The 26,212-nt window shown below is 38.5% G+C and overlaps 1 protein-coding gene across 1 annotated transcript in view; it reads left to right on the plus strand.

Annotated features, from left to right (window-relative positions):
* The first annotated feature begins 116 nt into the window (after window positions 1-116).
* The window catches only part of ASXL3 (ASXL transcriptional regulator 3), a 197,340-nt gene continuing 171,244 nt past the window's right edge, over window positions 117-26,212 (plus strand). Inside the window, exon 1 of the mRNA XM_040264812.1 lies at window positions 117-201. Within this exon, the coding sequence (XP_040120746.1) occupies window positions 148-201 (54 nt within the window). The 5' untranslated portion in view covers window positions 117-147. The remainder of the gene's footprint in view (window positions 202-26,212) is intronic.

Consider the following 26,212-nt stretch of genomic DNA (forward strand, 5'->3'; position numbering starts at 1 on the left):
CCATCCCTCCCACCCGCCGCCCGCGCGCCTCCCCCCGCGGAGCGAGTGCGGGTCACCGGGTCACTGGGTCATTGTCTCGGCGCCCGAACCCCGAGCACCCCGTGGAATCCCCCACGTCATCAGCAGAACCATCAATGAGATGCAAACATGAAAGACAAGAGGAAGAAGAAGGACCGCACCTGGGCCGAGGCTGCCCGCCTGGTACGTACCGCCCCCCGCCCGCCGCCCCGCGCCGGCCCGCGCCGGCGGAGACGGCCGCTTCCAGCCCGAGCCGCCGCCAGCTCGCCGGGCTCCCGCTCTTTGTTATTCTGCGGGAGTGGGCTCGCCCGGGGCCCCCAGTGTGTGTGTGTGTGTGTGTGTGCGTGCGCGCGCGGAGGGGCACAGCGATTATCTCGGGGAGCCCGGCGCCCGCCGCGCCCGGGACCGCCCGGGACACTTCTCCCGGTACTTCGCGCTCGGGGCTCGGCCGTGCCTCCTCCGCCGGGGAATTTCCGAGCGCTCGGCCGCGCTCCGCTTCGCTCTGCCGCTCCGGAGACCTTTGTGTGGCAATTACCACTCCCTCCCGGCCCCTCCACCCCCCGGAATTCCATCGATAACTCTCCGTGCACGGTCTGTGTGGGTTTCGACGTTTGTGAGTTCATGCATTTCACACGTGCATGCCCGGTGTGTGTCCGACCCGGACTTGTGGGGCGTGTTGCATGTGGGCTCCGTCGTGGCGGCTCTGTGTGCCGTGTCGTGTGCATTATGTATGCACACTGATACGTGCAGGTTTTGTGTGGCTCAAGTTCGTTGGTGTTTGTAGGTATTGTGCTCAGCCCGATGTTTGTGTGTACATTCCGTGCACGTGTGTGCCATTTGTGAGTATGTTTGTCCGGGTGTGTGTGTGTGTGTTTCGTGAAGTTGAGTCTGTCATTTGTGGCGGGGGATTATGACGGGTGTACAGCTAGGTGTGTTTCGCTGCTGGCTTCCTGGGCGGTGTTACTTCGCTGCTTTTCCTTTTCTTTAACCTTTCGGAGCTTACGTTTTAATCAGCGAAAGAATGTCTCTATAGAAATGCTGGTTGGCAGAGGGGCGTCGGCGTCTTTGGTTTGATGTATGTGTACGTGTGGGTTTTTCTCTTTTTTTTTTCTTCATCTTCTTTTAACGGACAGCTGTAAACGTTTTTTTTTTTTTTTTAAGGATATTTCTGTACAGTGTGTCTCACGGGAATGTAAGGCATTACATTTGAAGCTTAGCCTTTCAGGCTTTCCGTTGCATAAATTAAATATTTATTCACCAACTTACTATCTGTTATAAATTGACCAAAAGAAAGCAGACTGCATGCAGCGGGGGTGGGGGTGGGGGGCGCTGAAAACCCCAGGATATGTTACTGGGTTGACTTTTAAAGATTGTTTTACTATAACTGTGGTCTTTTCTTTCTTTTCTTTTCTTTTTTTAAGCTTTTGAGTAACTACATCATGTTCAAGGAGAACATTTGTCAAAAGTAATTATCTGAGTTTGGTTGAAGGGCCTTGCTGGTATGTTTCTGGATTCTGGCAAAGGGTTTTAGGTAATTGGCCCTATTGCCCTGCGCAGAAGTGACAGAAGTCCTTCTTAATTGCAGTCTAGTTATTGGTAGCTGAAGTGGCCGGGCCCCTTTATTCATTTTTAATTTGTAATAGTGTATGCTATGATTTCTTTCTCTATCTGCGGTCCTGTTAATCGCTAAACCACTCAGTCTCCGTGGATGAATGGGCAGGTAATAGTCATTCTCTAATCAACTGCATCTGGGAGACTGAACTTATTTGTAAGGAATATGTGAAAAGTAAGCGGTGTTAAGTAAATGCCAGATTGATGTTATCACTGGATTTTTGCTCGAGCAGAGTAGGTTATTTATTGTTTGCTCAGCCATTAATTCAGAATTGTGTGTTGGGGGGGGGGGGGTTGTGCACCGCTTCTGAAAATGTATTATTCCAGTTCCTTGGAGTGGCAGTCAAGTATTACTATAGAGCTTCAGTGTATGTATTTTAAACAAGTGAACAATGAGTTGATTTATAAATATTTTAAAATAATGGTTCATGAATTAGCTATATCTGCCTGCAGAGAATTCATAATAAATAACAGTATTCTGATGGAATTTAAAGCTAACCATTTGTATTCAATCAGTATATGTTGCTATTCTTGAAAGTACTACCCTTTATTTGATTTAATTGTCTTATAGTGATAAATCTCGAAATGGGTTTCAGAGTTACATGTTTTTTTGTTAAAAGTTTCATTTTCCTCTTGCAAAGTTCATTGATGGGAAAAGACACACTAGGAGTCATGAACACAAAAGAATTAATGATAGACCAGATGTCTCTGTTTTAACCAGACATATTGAACTAGTAGTTATGGTAATTTTTCAATTTGGTTCAAGTTATTTTTCCCCTGGTAGTTGTACAAATGTGTATGCATTCAAAATGTTGACAGTTGAAATAAAATACTGAATAAAGGAGCAAATAATTGTTACTGTAAATATCTTTTTCAGAAACTTGCCATTTATAATGGTGACTTATGATCATTCTTAACTTGTTTGGTAAAAAAGGAGAAATGATCCCACTTGGGTAATAGTGACCATTTTTCATGTTTTCTTTATGGTTATGTGAATGCATATAGACAAACTCTCTTTCCAAACTAGCATGAAAAACATTTTTACTCTTAAAAAGTGATAGTATTATACTCAATGAAAAAGAAATGCCTTTTTTCGTGTGCATTTCTGTAATAGAAGTCCTATTTTATATTTTCACACTGCCACTGCTGATTTTGCTGTGGTGGTGGTAAAGAATTTTTAGCCTTTTCTCCATCAAATGTTAAACCAGATGTCTGATTTTAAAACTAAAAACTAAAGATCGATAGAAAATATGCAGCTCGGTATGTGGTTCTTGCAATATATGAACTAAAGAGAAAGTATCCAAATTAACATTAAGAATAATCTTCAAAAATATGCCATGTATACTTTTATATGTCTATATACATATGTGTGTATATCTCTATATATGTACATATATGTATTCTACTGGTGTGTATGTATGTGTGTTTGCATGTGGTTATCTTGAACGAAAGGGTATCAGGGCAGAGGAAATGCAAAATAGATTTTTTGAACTGAGACCAAAAGCTTACATTGAAGTGTAATTTGGTATTCATTTTTAAGAAAAATGTATAAGGAAGAGCAGTTCTTTCCAGAGTAACTTAGAACTTCCCTTCAACAACAGAATTTTGGTTTTCTTTCTTTGTAAGAAAAGTATCCGGCATCCAAATCTGTAAACTGAGTGGCAGCTCCAGGGATTTTGTTTTAGATGGAGATGTAGCTATCAAGCTCCACCAATTTTCTCATAGAAGTATGTCCTGTTTGGATATGGTGGGCTTGTTTATCTTAGGAAAGGAGGACTGGGCATAATTCCCCTGTATTTTCAGGAATGTGGTGATTATTAACAGGCTGCCATTTTAAAATAGTAATATGACATCTTTGCCCCCCCCCCTTTTTTTTCTTTCTGCCCTGCATCAATTGCAGAAATTTCAGCCCTCAGCCTCTCCCCCCTCCCCCTCGGCCTTCTGCAGTTGTGGTTGTTACTTAGCGCAGGACCATTTAATATGGAGTCTGCTCCCAAACCAGATGCATTTTCATCTGTTTTATCTGCTCGTCTAAGGTTGTAGAGTCTCAGAGGATCCCACAGTCACATGGAAGTGTCTTCTGTCTTAATATTTGTAGCCCACAATAAGAATAAAAATCAAAACCATAACTCATGTCGAGCTGGGGCTTTGACTTTAATCCTTTTGACTTTTATCTCAAGTCTTCACTCTGTTACTATAAATACAGTTTAAACCATTGTGAAAGGATCTTCATGCTTCTTTGTAAAAAATGGGGATTTGACAGGACTTTGTTTTACTGCACTAAGGGGTTTCTTTGTTACTGGCTTAACACAGAACATACTGTTATTTATATATTTAGCCTAGGTTAATTCTCTCTTTTTTTTGACATGCAAAATTGTTGTTGCTTTGAGAAGTGCTTTTTGATAGTTTCATCAGTTTGTTCTATAGGGAATGCTGCTGTTAAGATAATGGTTCAATGTATTAATTTGTTCCCTGAGTTTCCTTCTATTTGTTTTGTTCCTTACAATCTTTGTTTAGTCTCAACTGGCACCTGAAAATAAATCTTAACAATCTTCAATAGCTTTGTGCTTGGTAACATGGCTGATTTATTTGCTTGTGGTTTAGATACATTCGCACAGATAATGAATATCGGTGGGTTTTTTTTGGGGGGGGGTGGGTGGGTGGGGTTCAAGGTGACCTTTGGAAAAAATTTTAATGGCAAATTTGCCTCATTGTTGAGAAAAAAGCAGGCACATATTCCTTTATGCCCTAGCAGAGTTACTGAAGGTTTTAAGTAAATTGAACTTTTGTAAATCATACTGTATTAAAAATTAAGTAGGGGTTTATTAATTAAAGGAAATCTGTGTGAATCTTTTGCACAGTGAAGATTCTTTTGCATAATGCATTATATTCTAAATAAACTGTGAGGTTTTTATCAAATAAAGCTGAATGGTAATGGTAGCTGTTAAACTAGAAAACAATTCATAATTGTTCATTTACTGGTTGCCTTGCCTTTTGTCTTTGTGTTTTAGAAATAAATGTAATTTTTCAGGGGTGATGAACATAGGGTAGAGCAGAGAGCATTGGTCTTGCTTTTGGCATTTTCTCATTGTGTTAGTGGTGCTTAGATTTTAGGTTAGGACCAGGCCTTTGTAAGAGCGAACATTTGACTTGTGATTTGGGGTAAGCCCCAAAGGTGTACATGAGCATAACTGTGAGAGTGCTTACTGGTTTAAGAGACTGGCTGATGTGTTTGGCAAATGGAATTTTATTTTCAATAGCTTACATTTCAGTTGGCTTGCTTCAGCTGTTTTCTGTGATTCACACATAGCATCATTTCTTTATGTCTGTATCATCATCTTTCTTTCAGATATGGAACCTAAATTTTCATTTTGCAATTTCAAAGATGGAAAGGAGTTAGCAAGCTCTGTGCCTCCCTAGGAAAAAAAGAGTTTCAAGTTGGAAAAAAAAATAATGAGGGATGTGAACTTGGGGCAGTGTATAGGTTGTTAATTTTTTATTTCCTGCTGACATGAAAGAGAATTTTAAGAATTCTTTCTTAAGTTTTTCTCTCTTTGACAAATTCTTTGGTCACAGATGAGCATACGGTAGCTTTTAGACTTGTAGAGTTATACCTGTAAAGGAATTTCACCACAGAACAACAAACTGATAAAATAATTAAACTTAATTTTTAATAATATAATCATTTAACATGTCACTGAAATGCATTGGAAATGTGAAGTTTAGTCCCTAAATATTCTGAGGGCTCCTACATAGCATATGGGTCAAATGCCAGGGGCAATCCAAACTTATATTCTGAAGAAGTGTAGAGTTCAGTGGGGGAGATGAGCGAAGCTGGAGGGTGGCTGAGCAGACAGACACCATCCTTGGGCATCGTCACATGGATGATCAAGAGGTGCTAGTTTATAGATTTACAGAAGGGAGAAGTTGACTGAAGAAGCTTGATTTGTCCTTGAAATATGAGTAAGATGAAACAGGTGATGAGAGAAACTTTCTGGGAAGAGAGAACTGTATGGACAAAGGTGTGGAGTTAGGTGAGAGGAAGTATTCAGGGGACAATGAACAGGCCAGTCTAGAAATCTCAGAAGACTTGAGGGGAACTTGCACTGCAATAAAGTTGAAAATAAGATTGTGACTCAATTGAGGAGGGGATTGAAAAGTCATTTTAAGATAGCTGGACATTGTAAGTTGTAGCATGGGGCTGATGGGGTAGTGGGGTAGCAGAAACACGTGGTGTACATACATACTCCCAAATGACTATTCCTTATAGAGAGGGGACTCGGTTACTTGGAGAATCTAAAACCAAAATTGATGTTAGAAATATTTTATTTAAGAAAACACAACTTTGTTCTGTGTCATAGCCTTCCAAATGAGGAAAAGTAAACATTAGTAAGTATTATACATTGCATTTGTAGAAAACATATACAGAGCACTCATTTGCTGAATATACTCCCTTGAGATCCGTGAGTAGCTGGGGTTTACTCAGTAACTCATTCTCCTGGTGTGTGGTTTAATGATGTATCCAGTATCTTCACTTTGTAAGGAGCAGGGTTGGCCTGAGTCCTTTGAAAAATTATGTGCTGTCTGATATTTTAAAAATAACACAAGCATTTTAACTGATTAACTGATTCGTTCCATGGAGGCATAGGGAGGATGCCAGTGTCCATCAGACTTACTGACCATCTTTCAGATTGCCTGTCTTTCATTTCCTTCTCCCCTCATTTTTTTAAGCATCAAAACTTTGCATGGCTGCTGCTGCTGTTGTTAATTCATAATTTAAAATACACTCTCCCCCACCCCTGAGGTACTCTGGAGCAGATCCTGGCTCCTTCCTGGTGGGACTAGAAGGAGGGGCGTCTGTAGAGAAGGACTTCCCGCTATTTGCCAGCACTGAGAGCCTTGATTGTTCTGCCTTTGTTCCTGCACAGTTGGTAGCTGTGGAAATCTACCCCTGGCTGAAACTTTCCCTGAAGAGCCCTTGGGGAAGAAATAGAAACATTATATGATTAGCCGCATTGTTTTCATTATTAAACAAATCTACATAAAAGGGTAGCAATTAACAGCTTTATCTGCCTGAACTTAGACACCTATCTCTCCTCTTCCCTCCCTAGTCCCACTTGAAACGGATAACAATTAACTGTTGCTGGTTTTCATGTCAGCGACTGACAACACCAAACTGGCAATAGGCACTCCTCCTGGTTGATTGACATGTAGCCCTCTGACACATTCTTGTGTAGTTTTAGGGCAAATTCATGCCCTGGGGTTAGAGCCAAAGGGCTTGTCAGAACACTGACTTTAATAGCTGCAATATACAACTTAAATGACATCTAAGACCTTAGCTTCGGTGGATCTTTTAGAATCTGAGGAATTCTCCAAGGCAGTGGAATTTATACTTAATGGACAAGCTTAGAACTTGTAAGATTTTTGTCTAAGTATACAGATGTATATATAATTGACTTTATGATACAGTTGTTTATATCAGTTTATCTGTAGCATACATTAGTCCATTAAAAACTTAATGATTTTTAAAATAATTCCAAAATTCTTTTTTTTTTTTTTGGCAAGCGTTCTAATTTTTTTTTTTTTTAACTAATCCAACAGTTGATTTCTGAGTGTCTGATTTATGACTTAACGAAGGGAATGGGAGGGACCCTCTTCATCTTATTCAGAGGACAGATGGTATTTTCAGGATTTTGTTAACTTTCATGTAGTGAAACCTGTTTTAATGAATTCAAGAAATTAGAAATTGAAATTGGGTCTTTGGGCTTGTTTTCCAGCTTAGTCATGAAGAAGACATGATATATAGGGAGGCTATTGGTTTTTCTTAATTTTTTTTTTTTAATGTCCGGAATAAATGACTACACATGTAGTTTGTGTGTATATAGAAACCTTGTTGACATGGTTGCAGAACTAAGTCCATGTCTGGACCATCAGGACTCTGTGTTCCCCGCCTCCACCCTCCCCTCTCTCCCCCTCCTTCCCATGCACACACAACAGACACTCACTATTTGAAAAATTGTTTGTAAGAAAATCTCCTTGCTTTAAAATATGTGTTGTCATATCTTCAAAATCTCACAATCAGAAATCGTCATTCCTGAAGTCCCTGTTTAGTCTACTTTGGTCCTCTTAATCTCTTTTGAGTCAATTCTGGAAATTCAATTAAACATTCTGAATTAAACTTTGATATTTTACTTGTTTTCTTTGCATCACTATTGCTCTTTCCTGCTTGCTGTAGGGTCTCCTCTCTGTTTCCCTCTTCATGTTGCTATATCTCAGAATTAGGTCTCCCTCCTTTTTATTCTCAGTTTTCTCCCTCTCTTTGAGCAGTCTCACCCACTTCAGTGGCAGGTATCCCAGGACAAGACTCTAGCTTTGGTTTTTTCTTTAAATTTGGATTTATACTAACAATTTTTATTGTTTATCTCCTTGCGCTATGGATATTCCAAATGACATTCATCCAGTTCAGTTAAATATTCATTGGCGACCTCCCACAAATGTGCAATGCATTGGGTCCGCAACAGGAAAGGATATCATTCCTGTCTGGAGGGCACTTACATGTATGAGCATAAATAATATCTGTGAAGGGTGGAAATTCTAACTATAGCTCACATTTAGCTCCTCCTCTTTTCATTCTCTGTGTTTTTACAGAGTGCTGACCTTCCAACTAATTCTGAACCTAATTTGTTTTCCAAATTTTACTTAGTGAAGATGTATTAATCTTTCTCAAACAGATTTGATCTTACTGAATCATTCCTCTACTTATAGTTTTGGGATTACCTTTAAGTTGAAGTTCGGCAGGTCACGGGAAACTCATTTTAACCTTAGAAATCCTTTTTTAAAAGTGATATATGATTGTTCTCCCTAATAGTATCAAGAATTTAACATGTTCTATCCGTTATACATCACACCAACCTTCCCATCATGTAGTAATTTCTGCAGCCTTACATTTATTTTAATTCTTTTAAAAACAGCAGTTATTTTTAATATGACATAAATTAATAACATTTTATTAACTTCCATGCTCAACTTTATTTCTCATATTGCATTCATTCTAAATTGCCTCCTTTAACAGCTTTTTAAAAAAATTAATTGAGGGTCTCTGGGTTCACAGGCTTTGCATTTCTGACATGTTTTTGTTTGTCTACCCCTTAAAAACTGTCCACACCTTAAAATTTTGATTATTAAGCTTTTGTGTTTTAAGTTAGTTCCAGACTCATATGAAGTTATAAGAATTAAGAAAAAGTCCTTCCTTCCTATTGGACCTAAGAAAAAGTCCAATCCTTCCTAATCATCCATACCCTTTCCCCCAATCCCCCCTGTTTTCATAATTTTAATCTTAATGTAGTCAAGATTGGGTGTACCAAAAAAAAAAAGAAAAGGTCAGGTGTACAAAAGTGATCAACCTTGGCTTTTAGGAAGTATTATCCATTAAATGTGTGGATTATAATTCAAAAAGATTTTTATTCTCACAAAGTTCAGCTCATCTTCCATTAGAAAATAAATGGAAAGACTTGGAAAAAATTAAGATATTTTATGTTGCTGTCACCTTTAAGTGATAATTTAACTAGTTATAAAAGTGTTAGTTGACAGTTGCTTTATCCCTAGTGCATTGGAGATGTTTCTTCCTTATGTTTTTGCATCAGTGGTTGTAATATCTTGTCTGTGATGAGTTTCATTGTTACTTTTTAAAGAAGTAATATGCCTTTTGTATCTGAGAGTGTTTACATGTTCTCTTTATCCTGAAGTTATGAAGTTTTAATGCTTTGTCTTAAATGTTTGTCTTTCCGTTATTATGCTTGGTATCTAGAGTTTACTTTTTAGTGTGTGTGTTTAGTTGCTCAGTTGTGTCTGACTCTGTGATCCCGTGGACTATTGCCAGCCAGGCTCCTCTGTCCATGGCATTTGCCAGTAAGAATAGTGGAAATAGTTGCCATTTCCTTTCCATACTTTTCTTAAAGAGTAAACTTAATTGTTGCCTTTTTATACTTTAAAATTTTAATCATGTTTTGGTATAGAACTTATATTGTCTTGTGTCCCCAGCAGGCCATGAATTCTTTGAAGTCTTCCAAGTGTTCCCACAGCATCTAATGGTTTAGTTTATGGGTTAGCAGTGATTTAAATACAGTGTGGAGAGGACTTCCCTAATATGGAACAGGATACAGCAGTGACTATGCTGGCTTGGCTGGTCAGAATTGTGGATGGCAAGCAACAGACACCACTTCTTGCTAACTTAAGTATAGAAAATTGAGATTTTTTTGGAGACCATAAAGTAGTTTATATAGTCATCAGGAAGTCATCACCGTCTTCTTAAAAAAAAAGAAGGTTGGAAAAATCGGCAGAGATCAATAGAGGATGAGCAGCAGAAATACACACAGTCGTGCTGCGAGATCAGTATACTTGGACTGTGGCTGTGGACACCACAAGCACAATAATGGTCACCTCTGTGACTTAGTGCTGACATTGGACTCTGCTGTTTCATTGAATGTATTCTGGTCTCCTCTGTCTTTGCATCCAAGACTCAAGATTCAAATTCACAGGCAGATGCATCTAACTGTCAGACTCTAGTTCCCAAGTCTATACCTTAGCTGCTGAAGACTGATGAGAAGGTGTATGTGGCCTCTTCACCACTGTAGTGGAAGCATCTATGTTTATATATTCATAGTGGCAATAAAGCCAACTGAAGATTAAAACTGAGTGCCCCACCTCTTTCCATCACCTGCTCTCAGCAATTCTGCTCCCCGTTTTTCTTCTCTCAGTGAAAGCCATCACCCTCTCTGTAGTTCCTCAAACCAGAAACCTTCTTGTCAGCATTAATGCCCTTTTGTATTTTTTTTCTTTTTATTCAGTAATCACTGAGTTATGCCAGTTTTATTTCCTTTTCTTCAAATTTTCAAATCCTTGTCTTTACATGCTACACGTATCCATTTCCACTGTAATTTATCTTGACTCAGGCAGTGTATGGGTTTGGGAAAGAATATAGATTAATGACAGGCCTAAAAGTCAGGCAGATTTATGTTTGAGGCTCATTTCTGCCACTTACTATGTGTTTGACCTTGGGCAAATTATTTAACATCTCTCAATTTTAGTTCAATTGTCTATTAAAGGGAATAATGGCATTACAGAGTGGTTGGAATATTTAAATAAGATAACGTGCATAAGGTACTTAAGTACAGTGTCTGACATTAGAAGGTGCCAGTTAATGTTTTGCCTGGTAGTTCCCATCTTCTCATTAAGTTGATACAACAACCTTGTAAGTGGTTTTACTGACTCCAGACTTGCTTCCACTCAGACTTATTCTCCTTATTACATCCACAGCTGCTTCTTTAAAGGTAGAACTGGCTCATGTTATCCCCTTGAGCCTGACTAAGTTGCTATAGGAAACAGATGGCATTATCTTATAATGGGTGATTAAAGAAAGTTAGGGCACAATAAAAGAAAAGAACAAGAGATAGACAAATCAGGGATATTACCAGCAGAAGGATATTACTATTCCTAGACTTGAAGGGCCAAGGAGACTAGAGAGCAGTTACTACAGAGATGTGGGCTCTGATTATAGAAGGATCAGAAGTAAAACATAGCCAGCGCCATCACCCCTGCAAGGGGGAGAAGCATGCTCATTGTCATTCTGACTCCACTCTCCTTCCATCTTCTGATCTCCAGTTGGTGCCTCCTAAGGCTGAATCCATGTATAAGTCAGAAGACAAAGGACTTCCATTGAGGAAATTCATGGTTGTCAACCTACTGGCATGAAGCTGAGTAGAGAAGAGTAAAAAGTGAATCTGGAGCTGCTAATGGGGAATGCAGAAAATATCTCTTTTTCCAATACCTTTCAGTAGCTTCCCATGATTCTAAGAGCATCATGCCCCTTGTTTCAGGATCCTTCAGGTTTGTCCTTTGCATACATCTCCAGTTTCATTGCTTGATTCTCTCCCCATTGGCATTTTAAACACCTTAATATAAAAGTACTGTTAGATCTTTGAACTTATCATACTGCCCCATATTTTGTCTCAACTTTGTACATGTTCCTTCTCTTTGTAAATCTTCCCTCCCTCCCCTTCTATTCCTTCTCTTTGTAAATCTTCCCTCCCTCCCCTTCTATTCATTTTCATCTGGTAAATTCTTAACACTTCCTTCAGAGTTCAATTTCCTTTAAGAAGTTTTTGTATGTCCCCAAAGCACTTCATAGTTGGGGCTGTTATAATTGCTTGCTTACTTTCTTATTTATAATTGTTTCCTGAGTACCTGATGCACTATATCAGGTTAAGAGGGTGCTGATTATAGTTGAATAAAGTGAATGAGTCAAAGAAGATTTTTCAGAGGAGCTCTTATAGCTATTTTTTTTAAGTTTTCAGAAGATCTATAGAACTATGAAACTTATGTCTTCTTGATTTATTTCTATGTTATTGCTGAATTGTCATTGTACAGCCTGGAGAAGGGATCTGATTTTCTGAGACTCAGTTGGACAACTGATAGGTTTTGAAAAATCTGTGTGTACTGTCAATTCACTAGCCTCTTTTATTATTTTGGGATAATTTGTTGAAGTTAATGGCAATGAAAAAATATTCAATTCCTGCCATTAATATGTTATGTACCCTGTGAATACAATAACATATGGAACTTGACCTCTGGGAAATTAACATTAAAAAAAAACCCAAAAAAATCCTTGAAGCCCAAGAGATACTTTTCTGTAAATTTTAAGTTGCAAAGTGTAGTAGAAATTCAGTAACATAAAAGTAATCTTTTATGTTTGATTTTAGTAAGATACAATGACGTATCTTACTTTATAAAGGCTTCTGTGACTTACAAACCAAGAGGAGAATTATATAGTATATTTATTACAACACAGATTGGAAATGTTTACAAAGTAAATAATCTCCTTTATACGCGTAAGTAAAACATTTATAAGGAGTTCCCTGGTGGTTCATGTAGTAAAGTGGTAAAAAATTCATCTGCCAATGCAGGACGTATGGGTTCATTCCCCGGGTCAGCAAGATTCCCTGGAGAAGGAAACAGCAACCCACTTCAGTATTTTTGCATGAGTAATTCCATGGACAGAGACGCCTGGTAGGCTACAGTTTAGGGGTTGTGAAGAGTTGAAGAGTTGGACATGACTTAGTGACTGAGCATGCGTGCAAAATATTTACAACTTGATGTCACAGTTTCCTTTTGAGAGTGTAGAAATCTGATATAATGATGGAACAGACTTTATATATCAGATATCATAAAATATTACTATTACAAAGTAACTAGTAAGTAAAATCATTATTGCTAAAGTAATGACTAAAAATGGCTAAGAAGAGTTTTTTTTAATAATGCTCATTGGGTACTTATATGCCTGATAGTACACTAATTTTTTTATATACATTATATTGTTTAATCCTAAGTGCAAACCTAGGAGACTAAGTGCAAACCTATAGTGCAAACCTATAGCATAGTCCATCTTTTTTAAATGAAGAAATTGAGATTTAGAGTGCCAGTTTAGTTTCTCTCAGTTGCAAGTGAAATAAATTTAGTGAAAACTAGTTTAAGCAAAAAGTCCCACTTAACTGAGAAATCCAAGGGTAGAAGTCAGTCAATTGTAAGTGGGTATAGAGATATAGAGACTGTCATTAAAACATTTGCTTTCTCTCCATCTTTTATCTTTGTTTCTCCTTGGCTTAATACTGCAGCCAGGATCTGGTAGAAGTCTTGGTCAAGATAAGATGCTCATTGGCACCCCAGACCTGTATCCTCCAAGCATAAAAAGAACCACTTTCCCTGCTCCTCCTCTTTTTTATTATTGCTGTTATTTTAAATGCCCTCTCAGGGTAGTCTTTATTTTGTCCTACTTGACTGTTTTACTCATCTCTCACCAACAGCAGTGGCCAGGATCAGGTAGCGTGATGGATTACCATGCAGCAATGACTTGGAGCAGAAGAAAATTATGCAAAAGCACCAATAAAAAGGAGATAGAAAGTATGCCAGAAAAACAAATTATACATGCCATTCCCTGTGCTTTCAGAGAGGGCAAATTAGCTTGCTAAGCTCATCAGTAGAAGAAAGTGAAAGTCACTCAGTCGTGTGCGACTCTTTGTGGCCCCATGGACAATACAGTCCATGGAATTCTCCAGGCCAGAATACTGGAGTGGGTAGCCTTTCCCTTCTCCAGGGGATCTTCCCAACCCAGGGATCAAACCCAGGTCTCACACATTGCAGGCTGATTCTTTACCAACTGAGCTATCAGGGAAACCCAGTCAGTAGTAGAGCAGTAATTAAAACCCATGTCTGGCCATGCTCAGAGTTCTAGACATTAAGCATATTAAAGTTAGATACTTTTTTATTCCTTCTTCCTGGTATTAGTTTTATGATTATTTGTTTCACATTTTCAAGATGTTAAAAAGCCAAGACAGCCATTGCAAAAATTCTAAACATTTCTTTGGAGCATTTCCTCTGGAACTTACTTTCCTGATTTAGAGACTAGATATTACAATGGATGGTTTCTGTTCTGTTTTTCCTCACAGACCAGTTTCTTTAAATAGCACTCTATATGAATGGTCTTTATATAATATTTATAGTTTAGCACCATTCATGACCTGAATTCACGAAGTATATAATTCTGGATGAGGCTTCCAGGTTCTTTCTGGATGCAAGTAAATACTTTCATTCACTGACTAAATGCCAAGATTTTTTCAGAGGATCAATTGTGACCCTAAGAGAATGTTGGTTTAATGAAAGAGAGCAAACTTTTCTTCTCCCTAGCGTAAACCCTCACTCATTTCTCTGAATATTGAGATGAGATCAGCCTAAGATGGTGACTCCCTGTTTTATGTACAGTTCAGTGGCCATCACAATCTTATGGCTGTCACTTCTTATTTATTCATTTAACGGCGTTTCTCTTCTAGAGCTTAAGTGAAACAAAAGTTGTGCTTAGAAAATTTCTTCTCCTTCTCCATTTTTCTTTCTCTCAGCCCTGTGGAAATTTAACCGTACCTTCTCAGTCTGGATGAAGGTTGATGGCACTGAGCTTTTTGATGTTTATCCACAGTCTGTTCTAGGCAGAGATGCTACTGTGAATACAGACTTAGCCCAAAGGATCTTTAACAAGGAAATGATAAAAGTAAAAATAAAACACTATTAAGCGTAGACAAAAATACTATCTGACTCCTGTTCTCATCCTTCCTCCAATTTTTAGATATCTGTTTTTATCACTTTTAGCTAATGCCATCTTCATGAACCAAGTACCAGTAATTAAATGGGAATCGAAGGACTGTCAGTAGGAAAAACAAAAATCAATGAGCAAATACAGATATTGCATTACCTTTTAGTCTCCTAATGACTGTTTTAGTTTTCCTTGTTCCAGAACTCACTGTTAAGTGAGTTGAGCTTATTGGTAGAGAATGCAAGATTCATAAAGTTATTTTCATTCATTAAAAGCTTCAGTGGAGAAGGAGGCCCTTTAAAAATTTGTCTAGTTTCCCCAGTCCATTCTTTTCATGAATTGTTTCTTATTTTCCTGGTGTAGATGATAGCCATAGGCAGCTTTTCAGAAAGAAGCAACTTTAAGCACATTAAAGGCATCATCCAGAAAGATGAATGATGAAGGAACAATAGTAAGACTTTGATAAAACTTAGTGTTTTGTTTTAATTTTTTTTGCTGTGTGTTTTGAATAAGCACTTGATCCTTGAACACCACAGAGGTTAGGGGCACTGACCATCTGCACATTCAGAAACCTGTATAACTTAGAGTTGGTGCCCCCTACCCTCAGTTCCTCTTCATCTGCAGTTCCATATCAATGGATTCCGCCAGCTATGGATCGTGTAGTACTTATTGTTGAAACATCTGCCTGTAAGTGGACCTGTGCAGTTACAACCAGTGTGGCTCAAGGATCAGCTGTGTTTTCAGTTGGGTCGGAGAGACTCAAAGAGATGAAAAGATAGTTTTCTACTAATTATATTTTTAAATTTCTTCCTTCAATTTTGATGAATGGTTGACTGGCTCTTTCGTTATAGGCAGTAGGTTGGCACAGGGTGGCACTTATTGCCCCTTGAAGTAGGTGTTACCAGGTGCATGGTCTTGTTCCCTCTAGCCAGGGTTTGATTCAGCTTTTTTCTTTCTTGGATGTGTTAATCACAGAAGCTGGTAACAAGATGAAATTTCAGTCACCCTGCTTCTAGCTTGAACATACAGATGCGAGTGAGGAATCAGCATTTGTTTTAATCCACCGAGATTTGGGGGTTGGTTTTTACTGTTTTGTATCCCTGCCTCCTGACAGATACAGTTCTGATAGCAACACGGGATGTTTTTGTTCCAGGCCACCCTTTCCCTTTGTTTATGAGACAGTAAATGCTTAATTACATGCTTAAGAGGTAAGTAAAGCAAACAAGGTTAAGTCCCTGTTTTCTTCTTCATTACATTAAATTGCTTTGTAAAATCACCCTCTCTTGTAAAAAATATCTTTGATATTTGTCAAACCAGAAACCAGTAGAGGATTTTCATTGCAAGGAAAATTTGTTTCTATTCTCTCCTAAGATAATTCTGTTTATGCTTTTTCTTGATAAAAAAAAAATGCTTTTCCTTCCATCTGTCTACTCAAGAGGACTGATTCCTAACCAGAGAGAGTGAAACAATTACTGTTAACAAGGAATTGAGTTCCAAGATAGTTGCAGAGATAGAAAAAGGGCCCCTGGACATTTTCAACAAGTTCAGGTTCCCAAGTCCAGACAAAGTGTGTTTCACATTGCAAAGTGTATGACCAGATTTCCACACCATTGAGAAGAGGAAAGCAGACACTGCAATAACACCTCCTTCTTTCTCTTTCTCTCTGTCTCTTTTGGCCTAGAGGAGAGCTGGTGGAAAGGAGTGCCCCCACTCAGGGATTATATTTCCCAGTCTGTCTCGGAGCGTCCTGTCTCCATTTCCCGTCCATTGAGGGCTCGGTCACCCTCCGGCCGTTTCCCACCAGTTTTTACTCTTTCTAGATACAGCACACAGAAACTCCTGACAGCTGACAGACTCCCCATTGAGCCCTACCTTTTCATGTAGGAAAAGGGGGAGAAAATGAAGAAAACTTGTCTTGAAAGCCTGCAGATTTTCATACCCAAGGAATGTGTTGACCATATGCATCTTAAACCAGACGAACAATGTTTGTTCAGCCCTTCAACTTGCCAGTGTGCAGCCCTGACTATTCCATGCTTGGAAGCAAAAACTCCAAACCAGATTTTCTAGATGTTTCTACCAAATAGCAGTGGAGTTGTTCATGCACAGTCCCTTACATATTAAATTACATTTTTCATTATGGCATAATTTATCTGTAGGAGACATTGATTTTCACAATGAATTCCTTATCTTCAAAATGTCTTGGCCTTTATATGGAAGTGTAGCTACTCCATTTTAATTTTTATAGGCAAGGCCATGACTGAATTGTTAGGGTTACAAAGTAGACTTTCATCTTCTTATATGATTTCCCAGTAATACGGAGAGGATGCATTTTGTGTTTATCTTCCCTTTGCGCCAGGTGGCTAGGATATTCCAGAGTTTGTTCTTCTGTCGGTTCTCTATATCTAATAGCAGGTGTAGTTAGTGCTTAAAACTTGAATGTCAAGGTAGTTAGCAGAACTCTCAAAACTTTTCCTACAGATCGTTTCCTCAGGGAGAATTTGATTCTTTTTGAGCCTAATATCTACTGCCCATAGTTGAGTGAATCTAGAGAAAAACATCTGGCCTAATTTATATTCAGGCATAATTCAATAATGCCAAATCACAACTTATGAGGAAAACCTAACTGAGACTTCATAAAAGCACTAATTTTGAGTTGGTTAATAGGTAACTCTTATTTGTATTTCTTTCAAAGGGATAGATATTTTGATCATATTGGAACTAATAATTTTTCTTCATTCTGACTTCTAAAGGTGGCATTATGGTATAATGAGCTTGCAGCCTGGTTGTATGCAAAACTCAGCTGGTAAAGTCAGGACTGAGAAAGGCTAAAAAGCAAATAGGGACTATCTGATTTCATAAAGAATCTTTTGTTGGCAAAGGTAAGTTTTAATGTTCCATTGCCTCCTTAAAGAGACTCAGCCTATACTTCATATCAACAAATATGGGCTGATTGAAACCAGTTCTGTTTGCTTTGTGCCCTGATAAATATGGCCTTCAATCCTCTGGCACATAGTTTAAGACAGGACCAGAAGGGAGGGTTGGATGGAAAATTGGAAAACTTGGCTAATTTTAAGGTAGGTAATACATCAAGTAGAATATTAAAGCAATTGCCCCAAGAATGTATTTAGAGTAAATTGTGTTGCAGATATTTTAATTATATCTTAATTACTTGAGTACAGTAAATCTGGTGGGAGATCTTTGACTTGGCTTTTGGTATAAATAGTTACGGTAGATTTTTATGCATGCTTTCGTTTACAGACAGGAAAGCACATATCACAGAAACCTTTGGTCTATAGAAGGCCTGTAGGTTATATCACTAAAATATTGGTGTACCTGCTTCATATTTTTAAATGTTGGCCCTCTTTCTGAAGCCTGGAATTCAGAAATTCTTTTAACTATTATTCATCAGAGTTGAGTTCTGGGTAAAGACTTCTTATTGTGAGAATTATTTATAGCTTTGCCTGGAGAGTTCCTAATTTTATACAATTGTTTAATCTTTTAACTATTGTCTCTGGATGATCAAAGTGCATGCCTGACAAAGGACTAACTCTGAATTTCTGAGTTTTATTTGGTTAAGAATTGGGGTTACCAATGAAAAAGAAGTAAGTTTTCATAACAGCTATTCTGCTATTGAGAGTCTTCCCAGGTGGCTCCCTGGTAAAGAATCCTCCTGCCAATGCAATAGATGCAGAAGACATGAGTTTGATCCCTGGGTCAGGAAATCCCCTAGAGGAGGAAATGGCAACCCCACTCCAGTATTCTTGCCCAGAAAAACCCATGGACAGAGGAGCCTGATGGGCTATAGTCCAGGAGGTCACAGAGAGTCAGATATAACACAGAGACTAAACAACAAAACTTCAGTATCTGCAGAAATAGAATGATCCCCATTAAAATCAAGGTAGAGAAGAGTATTTTTCAAAAGAAGAGAGTAATATGTTCACAAAACAGGAGGTCTAATACATCACTTTTTCCTTACCATTTATTTATCTTGTTTTCATTCATTAGGTATTAGTTTTTCCATGTGCCAGGTAATTGGATATAAAGCAATGACCTAAAAAGAAACAAAATACCATGATGACGGTAATTACTTCCGTGGACTCTGACTTATAATATCATCACTGGAATAGGATAGGGAAGGGTCAATTCTATGAAGACTAAACTAGCATTTTGAATGAAGATTAAAAAGACATGGGTTACTCTCCTTTGTAAGTCATTTCTAAATAAATTTGATGCTTCCCACCCTCTCCTCCTCAGCAACAGTAAACCAAAGGATAAGTGTCTCTAGAGATGATGATGGCATGTTTTATTGTACTTCATTTTGGTGTATGTGTGTGTGTTTGGTAAATATTTGTTAAATCAATGAATCATTGAGGAGATGATGGTGGTGTTTAGCTCCAGTCAGGAGAAGAGTTACTATTAACTGTGACAAAGCAAGCATCATTGTTTTTGTCATTCTTCAACATTTAAGAGGTCAGAATCAAATAATCCCATATAACAAAGTCATTTTCTACAATTATCTCAAGATATATTCTGCAGCTAATTCCTTCTGGCAGCTGCATCTGGATGCTGTGTCATTTCAAGCTAGTCTATAAGGATAACACTGAAGAATTCTGACTCAGATTGAATGATGAATAATGTTTGCTTTGGAAAAAATTCAATATACCTGCATTTTATTTTCTCTACTGTGCTTTACAGTAGAGGGTATATAAATGTGTCTGCTGTTGTTTGAATATTCATTTTTGTTTTGAAATTGATTTTAAATTAAATATTATATAATTTATATTATATATTTTTCCAATATATGTTTTATGATATAAAGATTATCTTAATATACAATGTAAAGATTATGACAGTAATTTGTGCTTCTAAATATAAAAATATCTTAAGAATATGAAATTTCCTCCTTCAGCTTTTGCTTTTTTGCCACTTTCCAGGGTAACAATTGTTAGATGTTTGAATATTTTTATCTCATGTGAATGTGTGTGTTGGGGGGGTTGTGGGTGTATCTGTATGTACACCACATGTACTTGTATATATGCCTCTTCTGTATGTATTATTTTTCAGCTTGCTTATATTTTTTACTCATCACTTTCTAGTGGATATCCTTCCATATCAGTACATGTTTTCCTTCTAATGTCCATGTATTATTTTGTGGGATGTATGTGCCTTCATTATTTAACCTTCCCTCTCTTAGACTGTATTTTTTTTTAAGAACAATTTTAGAATGATGTTTTATTGCATATGCAGGATGAGCTGAGGATTTCTGTATGATAAATACCTAATGATAGACTGAAAGTGAAAGTCGTTCAGTCGTGTCCGACTCTTGGTTAGCCTTTCCCTTCTCCAGGGGATCTTCCCAAGCCAGGGATCAAACCCAGGTCTCCCGCATTATGGGTAGATTCTTTACCAGCTGAGCCACAAGGGAAGCCAAGAATACTGGAGTGGGTAGCCTATCCCTTCTCCAGTGGATCTTCCCAACCCAGGAATCGAACTGGGGTCTCCTGCATTGCAGGTGGATTCTTTACCAGTTGAGCTATCAGGGAAGTCCAGAATGGTAGACTAGATTTGAAAAACGGGACCACTTACCTTGTTACATTTTCATAGTACTGTTCAGTTACCCTCCAACTAAGTTTGGACTTTTGCTACAAGGTATCATATTGTGGTGGTGAAACACTTGGAGTTCAGGAGCATGAGCTTGAATCTCCCCTCTGCTTCTGGTTTGGGACTAGCCTGGAATAAGCGATTTAATTTATCTGTATCTCAGTTTACTCATGGATGGAAAAATAATACCTACCTTGATTGGTGACTGTGAAAACTAAATATTTTAATGTAAGTCAAGTTCTTATAAAAGTGTCTCATGTATTTTTATTAAAAATTCTTCCCAGTATTATGTAAGTACTGTCTGCTACTGTTAACATGAGCACCATGTAAGGATTCCCAAGATAAGGAAACTTTGGGTCTGAGCTGATTGCTCCTTCATAATGTTGTGCTGAAGAGAACACTGACCTTGACCAGAGACCTCCATATGGACTGGTGTTTATTCTCCTACGTGTGGACAAAAATACAAATTAAACTTCTTAATTTTCATACTATCTTATTCTGCTGCTGCACGTCTGCTTTTCAGAGTTGTCATATCTATCTGCAGTGCGTGCATGCTAAGTCACTTCAGTCGTGTACGACTCTTTCCAACCCCATAGACTATTGCCCTCCAGGCTCCTCTGTCCATGGGATTCTCCAGGCAAGAATACTGGAATGGGTTGCCATGCCCTTCTCCAGGGGATCTTCCCAAGCCAGGGATTGAACCCATGTCACTTATGTCTCCTGCATTGGTAGGCAGGCTCCATACGATTAGCGCCACCTGGAAAGTCAATCTACCTTTAGTAGTAAAGTATAAATAAACTCCAAGTTGTCACTAGGATATATACTCTTTAACTTAATCATATTAGATCTTGGGAATACTGTCTACCTAATTAGTCTCAAGTATTATATTTTTGAGCTTCCCTAGTGGGCTGCAGTCCATGGGGTTGCGAAGAGTTGGACACGACTAAGTGTCTTCACTTTCACTTTTCACTTTCATGCACTGGAGAAGGAAATGGCAACCCACTCCGGTGTTCTTGCCTGGAGAATCCCAGGGACGGGGGAGCCTGGTGGGCTGCCGTCTGTGGGGTCGCACAGAGTCGGACACGACTGAAGCGACTTAGCAGCAGCAGCAGCAGTGGCTCGGACAATAAAAAATCTGCCTACAGTGCAGGAGACTTGGGTTCAATCCCTGGGTCTGGAAGATCCCCTGGAGAAGGGCATGGCTACCACTGCAGTATTTTTGCCAGGAGACTTCCATGGACAGAGGAGCCTAGTGGGCTGCATTCCATGGGGTCACAAAAAGTCAAACACAACTGAGCGACTAAGCACACACACGCATTATATTTTTATGTTATGCTTAGATTTTGTGAGGGATTCAGCAATATGAACTTACATATATTCTGTGCTTGCTATTGTGAAACTCTCATTGAGGATCCTGCCTATTACCACCCAGTGCCTCTGTATGAATTTCACTTGACATGATCCTCTTAGTTTAGGGATAGGAAACTTTATCTTCTCTGACAAACCAATGTTTCTTTCATGAAGCTAATAGGACTTAACTGGTTGTTTGTCTCTACATTTTAGCTGCCTTAGAATTAGTACCATATTCTAGGTCAGAATCACAGCAGCTTGATCACAGGGCATGATTTCCTAGTTTTCAAATATTCCCTATATTTTCTTCTTTAAATTAGTGTCTATTTCTAAAAAAGAACGTATAATAAAGTAATAGAGAGGTTATAGCCTATGTTTTAGATGAGATAGGAAATGATAAAATATGGGCTTGACAAATAAGACACTGAGAAGAATCTACAGATATGATCAGGGGTGCTGCTCATAACCACGGGGAAAACCACAGAGAACAGGGGGGTAATTTTCCAAGAGCTGAAGCACTTTGTGACCGTGTGACTTTGGGAGAGTCAAGTGAACATGCCTGCATTTTAGTTGCCTCACCTCTCATAAAATGAGGGTGTTACTGCTTCCCATGATGATAAAGTGGCGGTTGTGAGGATCAAGTAAGCTTGTATTTATGTTAGAACAGAATTTGATGCAGGGTAGCTATTGGGTATTTTCTATTGTTATTATTATAAAAGAAGAAAAAGAAAAACTTCTTGAAATTACAAACTGTAGAGCTTTATCTCAACTCTCAGTAAAATTCTACAGAGCATTATTAAAGAGAAATGGAAGTAGTGATCCCTGGAAGGCATTAAGGATTCTCTAAGTTAATTCATGTCAAACTAAATTAATTTATTTTTGATAGGATTATTAGACATACAGCAGGAGGATGCGCCTGGTGGAGCTAAATTTCAGCCAGTCATTTGACGTATTCTCTTGTGGGACTCTTAAAACTGATGGGCAAATATGAACTGGGCAATAGTTTAATTAAATGAATTTTTAGCAGATTGAGCTTCTATAGGCAAATTATACTGATTGGCTCATCAGTATCATTTTGAAAGGAGATCCCAGTGGCAGCCACGTGGTTTGTGGCTTTGTTTTTCCTTGCATTAGTCTCCTGTCAGGAATAACTTGGAGGAATCCATCAAATCATGCTTGTCACATGTGTGGATATCACAAAATAAAATGGGAAACTGAACAGTTGGACAAGGGAATAATGATTCCAAAAGAAGTTTGGAAGCTTGGACGAACAACCTGCTCCTAAAAAGATGAAATCTAACTCAGATAAATATTTCTCCAATTTGTGGATAAAGCAAAATTTATCTGTTACCTTAAATAATCAGATATTAGAGGATAATAGGATTTCAGAGCCTGCAAAAATGGATTGAAACAAACACTAGTGCGTAAAGATACATTTCTGTCTGGTGAGTTTGGAAAATATACCACAGAATTACGCATGTGGTTTCAGAAGCAAATGTTGAACGATCTGGAAGTTTTAGTTGATTGACAGTGTGAGGACTGCTGAAAAAGAGCAAGTGTTCTGTTAGATTGTATTAATGTAATTATATGAGCTAGAGAAATGGAAGTAATAGGTTTACGATACAGATTATGTTTCAATCAAACTACATTTGGAATATTTATCAATGGTATTTAACTAATTTACTTTAATTAGGATAGTTCTTAAAGATGTGAATTACAGATGACATTAGGAAATTCAAGAATATTCAAGGAAGGATGATTTGAGAGGTAGTCTGCAAGCTATTTTATGTGAGGATGGATGGAAGAAACCAAGGATCCATTAGCCTGGAAATAAAAGGCTGGGACTTTCCTGGTGACTCAGTGGTAAAGCATGCACTTGCCAATGCAGGAGACCTGGGTTCAATCTCTGGATCAGGAAGATCCCCTGGAGAAGGAAATGGGAACCCACTCCAGTATTCTTGCCTGGGAAATTCCATGGAGAGAAGGGCCTGGTAGGCTACAGTCCATGGGATTGCAGAAGAACTGGACACAACTTAGCGACTAAACAACCAAAGGGAGGCTGGGCCCCTAATAGTGTTTTCAAACAGGTAGCATTATATCATGTGAATAAATTATTGGATCCCATTTTAATTACCCATAACACAATTACCTTACTTTAGGCTTCTGTGGTAGCCAGGTAGTTGTAATTGAATATTAAATATTTGTCACATTCAGAGGCAAAAACCAGGACTACATAGCAGAAGTAATAGGAAAGCAGAATTTTTGCTTGATACACAGAAGAAACATTTTAATAATCAGTAGGTTCTGAATAGGCCATCTGCAAATTTCTGTGGTACAAGAATATTTCTTCTTCATTAAAGAGATGTCTGACTTTTTAAGACAGGTTTCATATGTATCTTCAATTAAATAATGATTAATATTTTTCTTTTACATTTTTTGGAACATTGTGGAAATTCCAGGTCTCTCACTTGTGTTTTCTTTCTGTGTGTAAAAGAAATGTCAACTGTTTGTCGAGCTTAGAAAATTACTGAGGTAGAACAAGCTTGCCAAAATCCCACAGGAAATTAGAAGTCATCTCTCAGTTGCATAGAGATTTACCTGCAGATTTAGGTAGTGGTCACTGTCTGAACTGTTCCAGGCTTCAGAAAACCATCTCTGTACTCTGAGCCCTGCTCAGGTTTTATGAAGCTGAGCCACCAAAATAATTTTACTGTAAGACAGAATTTCCTTCTGATGGACATTCTATAATACTATAGATCATAATTGCTAGAAAGTTTATCTTTAAGTATATGTTGTTGGAAGTAAGTTGCCGCTTCTGGTATTCTCTATCTTTGCTTGATTTGTAACATGAACACAACTGGATAATTCGTCCCCACAGGGTGCTTTTCTTCCTAGATAACAGAGCAGTGTCTAAAAGAGTGCCCTAGTGGATAATCCCTCTTGTTAAACACCGGGAGGAAGACTTTGGGTTGGTGAAAGCAGATACTGGGTGGTGCAGGTTTACATCTGAATCCACAGGGAATAAACTTGACCATGATCAGGGATGGGGTTGGCGATATGTGTCTAACCTGATTTGTAGAAACCCTAGTGCAGTTTAGGCAGGAAATTGCAAAGAAAGACTCCACCTAATGTCCATTATTATTATTATTTTTTTTTTTCTGTAGCTCCCTTCTTTGTGTTGAAAAGATTCATGTTTCTAAGCTGTGCTCAAAGGAGGCAATTTTCCCAGCCAATAGTATTTAGCTAATGTTTACTAACACATGCTGTAGTAGGCAGTCATTTGGCATCCGGAAATAATCAGTGCTTTACACTCAAGCTCCCATTTAGTTCTCACAATATTTTTCTAAAAAAGAAAATGAAGAAACTGAGTTCAAGGAGGTTAAATAAGATCAGACAGCTAGTGAGTAGCAGTTCCTGGTTTATCTGACTTCCTTGTTATGCTATCAAAATTCCTAATGTGCAGCAACTCAAAACTAACTTGGTCTCCATCGAAGCCTGCTTAATGATGCTCTAATCTGATGCTACAGACGTGAATGAGGATCAAGGTCTTTGATCGCACAAGCCTTGCAGTGTCCCTGGAAGAATATCATTAAACAGATAATGCTAATTAAAGACAGCTGTGACAGGCGCTGCCATGGGAAAGTACAGGTTAAACCGTTATCTGAGAGTTCAAGGAAATATCTGATTTGTTCTGAAGTGGGAGATTGCCGACAGGGGCATGATGAGCTGGATGGTGCGTATAATGTCTTGACTCCAGGCCCACGGTTTCTATGAGAGCCTTGTGCTCAAGACGAGAAGCAATTTAACTTAGTAGAAGGAGCAGACTTCTCTTGGCTAGACCCATTGACTTCCTACTGCCAGGTCTCAGAGACTCTTTATCTTCTTGGACACCTTTTCTTGTAGGTGAAGTTGGCCTGACTCTCAAAGCTTTTATAACAAAATTTTGCATCTTTTAAGTCACATATTCATGGATACTACTACAGCATGTGATTTCCGCATAAAATGCAGGGCAGTAGAGTAGAAAAATTGTGGGGGTCATCTTTGGGGCTTCCCTGGTGGCTCAGTGGTAAAGAACCCGTCTGCCAGTGCAGGAGATGCAAGAGACACAGGTTCGATCCCTGGGTCAGGAAGACCTCCTGGAGAAGGAAACAGCAGCCCTCTCCAGTATTCTTGCCTGGGAAATCCCATGCACAGAGAAGCCGGTGGGCTACTGTCCATGGGGTTGCAAAGAGTCAGACATGACTTAGCAGCTGAACAACAACAGAGTATCATTTTTATACCCTTATCTAGTAACCACATATGTTAGAAGGGCACTGAGCAAGGTGCTATCACTTTTTATGTGATTCATTTTCTCACCTAAATACTACCAGCCATTGAAATTCATGTCTCGTCAAAATGACATGGACCTTTGAGATTTCTCAAGAAGAGTGGAAATAGGGAATGTTAAATATATGAAGGCAGGAGGAGAAGGGGAAGACAGAGGATGAGGTGGTT

The sequence above is a fragment of the Oryx dammah genome, unplaced genomic scaffold (assembly GCF_014754425.2).
Source record: "Oryx dammah isolate SB20612 unplaced genomic scaffold, SCBI_Odam_1.1 HiC_scaffold_22, whole genome shotgun sequence".
In the NCBI taxonomy this organism is placed as follows: Eukaryota; Metazoa; Chordata; class Mammalia; order Artiodactyla; family Bovidae; genus Oryx; species Oryx dammah.